This window comes from Rhinopithecus bieti, unplaced genomic scaffold (genome assembly GCF_001698545.2).
Source record: "Rhinopithecus bieti isolate Rb0 unplaced genomic scaffold, ASM169854v2 scaffold_55, whole genome shotgun sequence".
Classification (NCBI taxonomy): domain Eukaryota; kingdom Metazoa; phylum Chordata; class Mammalia; order Primates; family Cercopithecidae; genus Rhinopithecus; species Rhinopithecus bieti.
In genome coordinates, this window is record NW_016803114.1 from 1,201,849 (window position 1) to 1,212,786 (window position 10,938).

General features: G+C 36.6%; 1 protein-coding gene across 3 annotated transcripts in view; it reads left to right on the top strand.

Moving 5' to 3' along the window:
• The window catches only part of IFT80 (intraflagellar transport 80), a 134,345-nt gene that overhangs the window by 29,881 nt on the left and 93,526 nt on the right, over nt 1-10,938 (top strand). For all 3 annotated transcript variants that reach the window (XM_017850736.1, XM_017850854.1, XM_017850788.1), the window contains one exon: nt 8,668-8,777. In XM_017850736.1, the coding sequence (XP_017706225.1) occupies nt 8,668-8,777 (110 nt within the window). The remainder of the gene's footprint in view (nt 1-8,667; nt 8,778-10,938) is intronic.

Consider the following 10,938-nt stretch of genomic DNA (forward strand, 5'->3'; position numbering starts at 1 on the left):
TTCCCCTTCCTTCCTTCCTTCCTTCCTTCCTTCCTTCCTTCCTTCCTTCCTTCCTTCCTTTCTTTTTTGACAGGGTCTTGGTCTGTCACCCAACTGGAGTACAGTGGCACAATCTTGGCTTACTGTAACCTCCTCCTCCTGGGCTCAATTGATCTTGCCACCTTGGCTTCCCAAGTTGCTGGGAGTACATGTGTGTGCCACCACACCTGGCTAATTTGTTGTATATATAGATATTTTTTCTGGTAGAGACAAGATTTTGCCATGTTCCCGGGCTGGTCTTGAACTCCTGGGCTTAAGTGATCCTCCTGCTTCAGCCTCCCAAAGTGTTGGGATTACAGGTGTGAGCCACTGTGCGAGTCTGAAGATTTGAATTCTTTCCCGAGACCCTTCACCAGTGCCCTCCCAGTGCTGCTTCCACTTCCTTCAATTTTTCTGTTACCTCCTTCCCATTTACTCCCTGTGGATTCACCATTTCAGATGTTCTAGAGTCTAAAATGGAAACTTGGAATAAGTTGTTTAATACAAACATTGTTAATTGTTTAGTCTAGGTCAGGGGTCCCCAACCCTTGGGCCACAGACCAGTAGCTGTCTGTTGTGTGTTAGCTGGGCAGTACAGCAGGAGATGAACGGTGGGTGGGTGAGCAAGTAAAGCTTTATCTATATTTACAGCTGCTCTCCATCACTTCCATTACTGCCTGAGCTCCACCTCCTGTCAGATCAGTGGTGACATTAGATTCTTATAGAAGTGCAAATCCTATTGTGAACTGTGCATATGAGGGATCTGGGTTGTTCACTCCTTATGAGAATCTGATGCCTGATGATCTGTCACTCTCTCCCATCACCCCAAAATGGGACCATCTAGTTGCAGGAAAACAAGTTCAGGGCTCCCACTGATTCTACATTATGGTGAGTTATATAATTATTTAATTATATATTACAATGTAATAATAGAAATAAAGTGCACAATAAATACGATGCCCTTGAATCATCCTGAACCATCCCCCACCTGGTCCATGGAAAAATTGTCTTCCACAAAACCAGTTCCTGGTGCCAAAAATGCTGGGGATCACTGTTTTAGGTGATAATAGTGCTAGTAGTTTAGTGCTGTAGTTTTCCTGTATAATGAGTCTGGAACCAAATTGCTACTTATTTTATTCGCATGGGGAAAATGCATTCAGAGTCTCCAGACTTGGAAAGGCTAGCTGGAAGCACATGTTCACAAATGAAGAAAATTGGAGATCACAATTAGATGGCCCTCAGCTTAATCTGGCCCACCAGCATGGTAGAGGCCCAATATTAAAAATCAGGACATTTTGGCCAGGCATCGTGGCTCACTCCTGTAATGCCAGCACTTTGGGAGGCCGAGTTGGGTGGATCACTTGAGCTCAGGAATTTGAGACCAGCCTTGGCAACATGGCGAAACCTCAACTCTATAAAAAATACAAAATTTGCTTCTGCTTTTCATATTATAGTGACAAAGCCATTGCCTAATCCCATGCCATAAAAATTTCACTTATATTTCAGTGCTTACATTCAGGTCTGTGATCCATTTTGAGTTAGTTTTTGTGTGAGGTGTTTATTTTAGAGAGGGATGGTGATGTTCTTCCCCTCACTGCCTTCCCATAGATGGGTAAATAAGATTTTCTTAAAAGCTAAAATACAGAATATACCATAAAATACAGGTGATTTTCTGATGTATTCGTTATATCATGTAATGATATTACCCATCAACATTTAAAATGTGTTTTCCTTAACATCAAATGACTTTGAAATGACTATCGTTGTCCTATTTTAATGTTACTGTTCTCATTCAAAGTTTGTTAATTATGGATTAATAAGCAGAATTAAATTAGCTAGATATCCCCATTTTGGCTAACCTCTTGGTATTTCAACAGAGTAATCTGATATCTTTTTCTGGACTAAGAATTACAAACTTACTATAGAATTATGCATCTAATTTTTGAGTTTTTAATCATTGGTGCCACCAACACTTTCCTAATAAGGCATAGACTTTTCCTTTTTTGTCTCCAGAAAAATCAGTAGAGCAGTTAAGTTGTTATAATGACACTAACCCAAAAGGAAAGGTCCCTAATTACTTATAAAGTTTCTTTGATCTATTAGACACTGCAAATTTTGAGGGTGATTGTAAATCTGAACTACTGAGAGCTAGATGCTAAAGGCTCAAGTAAGAAGGTCAAGGCAGCTGGGGGCACAAGACTGCTGCCTCCTTTGAAGGGAGAAACTAAATTTTGACACAAAAATGAAATAACATAAACCTGAATTATAAAATTTGGAATTCTGTAAGCAGTGTTGAAAGCATCCATGTGACTTTGTCTATGTGTGTTAATTATACTTATTTCTTGATGAATAGAGATTAATTCCTGAATTCATTTCTTGACTATTGGAGCCAGATGTTTGGATAGAAAAAGCCGTAGTCATTAACTTCTCTTCTAATCCAGAAGATACTTTAATCTCAGTTTTGGGTGGGGGGATTTGACTTAGTTTAAAAATGATTCTTAATGGTATTTATGGGGAGTTTATTGTTCCTTATTAGAGAAAAATAATATGTACACCAGAGATAATTATACTTAGGCCATATGTTTTGTGTCATTGTTCCAGTTTTAATCTCTAATTAAAGTATATAAAGTAATGCTGCAAACCTTTAAGGACATTTTCCCCACACTGTTTTCAAGTGGAGGAATAGAACAACAAAACATGGAACTTGTCTAGAATGAATTTAGTAAAGGAGGTGAACTGTAAATGTAAATAATTGTGGCTGGGCACAGTGGCTTACGCCTGTAATCTCAACACTTGAGAGGCTGAGGTGGGCAGATCACTTGAGCCCAGGAGCTGGAGATCAGCCTGGGCAACATGGGAAAACCCGTCTCTACAAAAAATACAAAAGTTAGCTAGGCATAGTGGTGCATCCCTATAGTCCCAGCTACTCAGAAGACTGAGGTGGGAGGATCACATGAGCCCGCAGGCGTTGAGGTTACAGTGAGCTGTGATCATGCCGCTGCACTCCAGCCTGGGCGCCAGAGTAAGACCCTTTCTCAAAAAAATCAATCAATAACAATAAATAAATAAATAAATGTAATACAAGGGAATGTGCTTAAGGTGCTGTCGGTGGCAGGTGGGAGTGGACCAGAGGGTTAAGATTAATGCTCTGGGGAGAGTGAAGGTATTGGGAAGTCTTCCTGGCAAATATTGCAGCATCTTTTGAACTGGGCTTTGAAGAGTGAAGAAATAGGAAAGGAAATGGGCTTGTTGGCATTGGAGTGAAGCTGTTAAGAAGCTTGGCATCATAAGAGGCTTAGAGACAGAAGACTGTGAGACATATAAATCAGGTGAGTGGGAGCTAACTTCTTGGGCCAGAGTGTAGGCCGTGTGAAGGATAGTACTGCCAAGGGGACCAAAACACTGACAGTCCTGGATGCTAAAGGAAGGGGTTTGGCATTTATTCTATAAGCATATAAAACCTTTAAAAAATTGACCAGGAAAGTAAAAGATAATGCCAATCTTTTAGAAAGATTCCCTTTGCAGTAATAATAAAACTAGAGAAGGTAGAGATTAAATAGAGGTGGCCAGTAAGGTTTGAATGAAAACTTGAACAAAGGCAGCGATTAAGGCTTGAATAGAGGCAGTGACAACAGTAGTTGGAAAAGTGAATAGTTCTCAGGGACTGAGAGGGATGTACCCTGTAAGGGTAAAGACTTCAAAGAGGGATAAATTAGGAAATATATGTGAAGGGATGATGGTTTTGGATATGTAGAATTTGAAGCTCTGTGATGGAGATCTCTTTGGATCAAGTAGAAATGTGTTGGAGCTCAGAGGTAAGTATTAATTTGGGAGTCAGTTACATTAAGTGAAAGGTGAAACTATGGGGAAAGTTGAGACCCCCCAAGGGAGAAGTGGTTGAAGATAGAAACTTAAAAAAAAAAAGCCTTTATTTAAACTTTTTCTTGTATTGATCCAGTGACATATGTAAGCATGGAGCCTGGAATTTTTTGAATAAATCCCACTTGATTAACTATTGTTAGCTCATGTCTCCTACAAATGAAATGAAAAGGAAATCATTCTTGGTTTTTGAATGCCAATGATTGGCCAAAACAGAAAAAAAAAAAAAAAAATCAAATGGCTACTACTATGAACAATACAGTAAGCAAATGCTTGCTTATTACATTACAAAATAATTTGTAGTAGTAGTAGTAGTTAACAGATAGTGCTATATAGTACCAGACTCTATTTCAAGTACTTTACTTCTATTCACTCAATGTAGACCAATACTGCATTCAAGGCAAAGATAGCTAATGCTTTATTATAGTAGTGAACAGTTTGTTTCAAAGGCATTCTTAAAAACATACAAAACAATGTTTTTATGGGATACTTTTATAGTATGAATGTGAAAACATGGTATATTTGACCATGTACTTCCTTAAAACAATTGAAATACATTTTTGTCTCCTCTTCTGTGGTTTAAAATGCCTTCAACAGGTTGAAAGAATTTAGATAATTTGTTTTATGGAGAGATAAGGGTCTGACATTTAACACAACCCCAGGTGCATGTGGTTTCTTAAAAAATGTCAAAAAGGTCACATGATTTTAGTGTACAAAGTTAGAAAACAAGATCTTTTGAGTGTCTTAGCAGAAATGGAGCATAAATTAAATTTTCCGATATAAAAGTAAAAAACTATTATAAAGCTATTTGTTTTTTGTCCATTTTGTTAATGATTAAATAAATAACATTTTGTTACATAATTTGCTAAATTGCTAAAAACCTTTATTTTAAAGTAATCAATCGCAAAGGCTCAAATTTGTTATTTCCATGCCTGAGCTTTGCAGAAGCGAAACATAGGCAGCTGGGAATAATTCATACTTTAAAAGTATATTTAAAAATTTGAAATATTATAGATTTTTAAATGGCTAGTGGATGGATTTGCATAGATAATAGAAAGGATTTGTGAAGCTGTTCTTTCCACTTTTTATAAATGATGCTTTATTAGAACCACGCCAATTGAAAGCTGTATAGGCTATGTAAGTTTATTATGCCTTTTAGAAAAGAAATGTCAGGCATATACAGTTAGTTTCATGCTAATATTTTATTTTAAATGTAAGGAATGATTACTAATAAAGAATCAAGGCTTTTTGATGTTATATCGCATTTGAGTTTTAGTGGTTAAGGAGAGTAACCGTAATGAAGTGCCTATCTATTGACCTTGCTTATTTAATCATAAATAACGATTATTAGTTTTCCATATTTGTTTCGCATAGGCTTGTTATTTTGATTGAAGGAATGGGTTAAAAACCACATGTTATAACAAGCAGGAACTCTTTAACTTTTTCTTTATAAGCTTATTTGCTTTTATTATATAAGTTATAGCCCGTTTTTTTAACATTATTGGTTACAAATTTGTATTTATAGAGGGCAGGAATGATTATCTCTTTGTCCCAAAAGGGAGATAAATATGCGATGAAGAAAGGTTCATAAAACAAGGAAATGGTGTCATAACTGACTTAATGGGACCACAAATTAAATGTTAAAGTTAAGAGAACTAAAGAGTCCTTAGTTCCTCATTCTATACCCCAACCGTGCCTTTTACCACAACTAAAGCCTTAAAGTCACATCCTGTATAACTCAATGGGAGTTGTATTTATTGAATTACTTCCTTGAGGGTAGGTGTTTGTCATAGTTTAGTATACACCCCAGGAAAGTATAATTTTACTGAGTGTATTTATGAAGATTTGATAGTCTATAAATTAAAACATATTAATTTACTTTTTTGTACAAAAATTATAACTATAATAATGGAAATAAAGATGGCATCTATAATTCTGCCACCTTAACTAGTAAGTCCCTGTTACTCCTTTCCAGTGATCAACAAGAACTACATTTGAAATATCTGAAATTTTGACTTCTATTTTTGGGGGAGTTTATTAAGGTTAAACTTCGTTCATTTGGAGATTTATTTTTGAAGCACAGGTCAACTCCTGGCTACTCCCAGACAATATTCCCAGAAAATATACTCATCAAATACAGAAGAAGCAGGAGTACTTTCTGAGGTTGGCCATCTCATCAGGAAGAATTTCTGTGGGTTCCTTTGATCCAGAACAATCCTAGATGTCATTGACTAAACAGGATTTAGACATTTTATAACACCTGAACTGTGGAAGACATGTTTCAGGGTTTCTTTTTTTGGACTGGGTCTAGACTAGACTTTCTAACCTCTATAAACCATTGGGACTTGCTCACAATCGAATTATATTTTTATTAGGGAGAAAATGGCACAAAAAAAGTAGAGTACCTCTTAAACAAAAGCATTTGTCTTACTGAAATTTATTCCCTGTTGATTGTATCATCAGTTGGGCTTTTCATTTAAATAAACAATTAAATTTTATTGATTGCCCACAAACCCTGAAATTCAGATTTCATTCCACTAAGAATGTAAATTCCTTAAAGATTCATTCATTTATTCATTGGTTCATTTATTCACAGAAAGTCAGTTTCTCCAAAATCTGTTTTAGGGGCCCTAGACAATTTTTTTTTTTTTTTTTTGAGACGGAGTCTGGCTGTGTCGCCCAGGCTGGAGTGCAGTGGCGCAATCTCGGCTCACTGCAAGCTCCGCCTCCCGGGTTCATGCCATTCTCCCGCCTCAGCCTCCGAGTAGCTGGGACCACAGGCGACCGCCACCACGCCTGGCTAATTTTTTGTATTTTTAGTAGAGACGGGGTTTCACCATGTTAGCCAGGGTGGTCTCGATCTCCTGACCTCGTGATCCGCCCGCCTCGGCCTCCCAAAGTGCTGGGATTACAGGCTTGAGCCACCGCGCCTGGCCGACAATTTTTAAAAGCTGGTTTTGTAAGTATATTTGGGTTACTATTTCATAGATTAGCTACATAACCTTGATTCACCTGCCTAATGAATAGGCAGCTGGGCCAGGCAAGTGGAATACAGATTATTTACTGCCATATAACCAATGCTTTCAATAAATATGATAGTCATTTTTTAAAACTAGGCTTATATAAAGTATAATCTTCCAGAAGACATTAGGTAACCTAGAAAGTAATTAAGCTAAGAAATACTATGCTTAAATGTAATTTATTTTAAAAATCCCATCTCTAAATTCCTATTGGCAATTGAAAACACTATCAAGTGTAATGTAGTTTATAGAGTGGTAGGTAAATCAAACTTGTGCTTTTCCTCTGGAAGTAAACTTTATGCTAGTTATAAGATATTGGAGCTTTTTTAAGCCAAGGTTTCAGGCTAAAGCCAAACCTGATAACAAAATTTTTCCTAATCTGATATAAAAAAATTTGCCATTTGTGAATTCATGAGTTGGAGGTTATTAGATTATTTTGGGATGAAGTTATTTCTGTCCATTAGTCTGCTGCTTAAGTAGCATGTGAGGGGAAGTTCTGTTGCCTGTTGTAGCATCAGGTATGATAATTGATTTATAAGGTGAGTATACCATTTGTATTTTAATACGTAAAATTTAAGTTACTTTATGCATTGAGTCAGTTTAATACTGATGGCTCTAACTCCATTGCTGGGTCATACCCAAAAGAAAGGAAATCAGTATATTAAAGAGATAGTTACACTTTTGTGTTTGTTGCAACTCTGTTCACAATACCAATATTTGGAGGCAACCTAAGTGTCCATCAACAGATGAATAGATAAAGAAAATGTGGTACTTATATACAGTGGAGTACTATTCAGCCATAAAAAGGAATGAAATTCAATCATTTGCTACAACATGGTTGGAACTATAGTTCATTCATTATGTTGAGTGAAATGAGCCAGGCACAGAGAGACAAACGTTGAGTGTTCTCACTTATTTGTGGGATCTAAAAATCAAAACAATGGAACCCATGGAGATAGAGAGAAGAAGGATGGTAACAAGATCCTGGGAAAGGTAATGGGGGTTGTGAGGGAGGTGGGGTGGTTAATGGGTACCAAAAATAGAATGAATGAGTAAGTCCTAGTATGTGATAACACAACAGGGTGAGAGTATAATTGGATTGTTCATAACACAAAGGAAAAATGCTTGAGGGGATGGATACCCCATTTTCCATGATGTAATTATTTTATATTGCATGCCTGTATCAAAATATCTCATGTACCCCATAAATATATATATCTACTGTGTACCCACAAAATTAAAATAAAATTTTAAAAGCTCTAGGTGATTACAATGTGCAGCCAAGCCCCAAGACTGCTGCTTTAAACCAACATCATTTGTTGAACTAGTTGCAAAGAAATGTAAAAACATTTGCTGCCAATAAATAAATACATACTGATGACTGTCGATGATGGGAAATGATAAATCATGACTTTTCTACTATTCCTTCATATTAAAATGAAGTATATTTATTTTATCTTAGGTATTTCAATAGCATTGTATATGGAATTTCTAAAAACTCCATATTTTCTCAGCAAGATCCTAATTAGTTAAAAGTATAGTATATCAGTTGCTCACAGTAGATTTTCAAAGGTCACTATTAACTCAGTCAGCATTTCAACATCAGACTATACTCTAATTTGAAAGGTCTGTTGAAAAGAGAAGAAATGAAATGACACCTCATATGACTTTTTTGATCCTCTTAACAATCTCTCTTTTTATAAGGCATAATAATTAAAGTTTATCAGCCTTTTTTTTTTTCATCTTTCAGGAACACCAGTGTATTCAGTAGCGTGGGGCCCTGATTCAGAAAAGGTTCTTTATACAGCAGGCAAGCAACTAATCATTAAACCTCTTCAACCAAATGCTAAAGTTTTACAGGTACTTTTCAGTCATTTGTAAATTGTTATCAGGGTCTGCCTGACTGCTAAACTAGAGGGCACTTGCTTAGGAGTCTCTTTCTTTTGGGTGGTCTTTTTACAGTCTGGTCTTTAAGTACATGGTTTAATCAGCCTTTATTACAGAACAAGGAATATCTTTATATTTCCAACAAGGTTTGTTTTCCCGGTATTCCAACTCATTTTGATAATGATACAGCATAGTTTGCTAATAAGAACACAGGCTTTGGAGTTAGCCACTTGGGTTTAAATATTCACTTACTTACCTATACATGACCTTAGGCAAGTTATAAAATATTGTTGAATGTCAGCCTTCTCATCTCTTACTTAGTAACACTAATATCAGCTGAACAGGATTGCTGTGAGGATTAAATGAGTTAAATTACGAAGTGCAAAGGACAATTCCAGGCATACAGTAAGCACTCAATATAGAGTACCTGTTATTATCTGTATTATTATGCTATTATAAGTTGCTCTGCCATCTCTACCTTTTAGTCAACCGAGGAGACCAGGAAAACATTGTAGAATGACTAGGTCTTGAGTAAGAGATTTGTTGGTAGACATTGACAGGGTACAGCAGGCATAGATGTGTTTTAACAGTTGAGTAGATGTAGATTTTAGGGAATAAGGACACAGAGATGACTTTGAGGTTCCATATTAATAACATCTGTATAGATTATGCTATGTGTATTTTACACAGCCAACATGCATTTACATTTTTACAGTGTGCAGAATACTCTGCTAGAAACTATAGGGACATGCAAGAATAGAATATACAAGCCCCTGTCCTTAGGCACGTAAGGTAAAAAATTTGGGCAAAGGGAAGAAGCTGGGAAAGAGGACTAGATCTGATGGCTCTTAGTCAAAGTCCTTCTATGCCAATTACCTACGCTGAAAATCTGCTATGAAATTTATACAGCAAAAACAGGCAAGTTGAATATTTTAGTTTATACCTTTAGTTTATAGTTATGTGAATTTGTTTTTTTTTTCTTTTTTTTTTTTAATAATACTTTAAGTTCTAGGGTACATGTGCACAATGTGCAGGTTTCTCACATAGGTATACATGTGCCATGTTGGTTTGCTGCACCCATTAACTCATCATTTACATTAGGTATTTCTCCTAATGCTATCCCTTCCCCATCCCCCCACCTCACTACAGGCCCTGGTGTGTGATGTTCCTCGTCCTGTGTCCACGTGTTCTCATTGTTCAAATCCCACCTATGAGTGAGAACATGCGGTGTTTGGTTTTCTGTCCTTGTGATAGTTTGCTGAGAATGATGGTTTCCAGCTTCATCCATGTCCCCACAAAGGACATGAACTCATCCTTTTATATGGCTGCATAGTAATCCATGGTGTATATGTACCACATTTTCTTAATCCAGTCCATCATTGATGGACATTTGGATTGGTTCCAAGTCTTTGCTATTTTGAATAGCACTGCAGTAAACATACATGTGCATCTGTCTTTATAGTAGCATGATTTATAATCCTTTGGGTGTATATCCAGTAATGGGATGACTGGGTCAAATGGTATTTCTAGTTCTAGATCCTTGAGGAATCGCCACACTGTGTTCCACAGTGGTTGAACTAGTTTACAATCCCACCAACAGTGTGAAAGCATTTCTATTTCTCCATATCCTCTCCAGCATCTGTTGTTTCCTGACTTTTTAATGATCACCATTCTAACTGTGTGTGAGATGGTATCTCATTGTGGTTTTGATTTGCATTTCTCTGATGACCAGTGATGATGAGCATTTTATTCATGTGTCTGTTGGCTTGCATAAATATCTTCTTTTGAGAAGTGTCTGTTCATATGCTTTGCCCACTTTTTGATGGGGTAGTTTGTTCTTTTCTTGTAAATTTGTTTAAGTTCTTTGTAGTTTCTGAATATTAGCCCTTTGTCAGATGAGTAGATTGCAAAAATTTTCTCCCATTTTGTAGGTTGCCTGTTCACTCTGATGGTAGTTTCTTTTTGCTGTGCAGAAGCTCTTTAGTTTAATTAGATCCCATTTGTCAATTTGGCTTTTGTTGCCATTGCTTTTGGTGTTTTAGTCATGAAGTCCTTGCCCATGCCTATGTCCTGAATGGTATTGCCTAGATTTTCTTCTAGGATTTTTATGGTTTTAGATCTAACATTTAAGTCT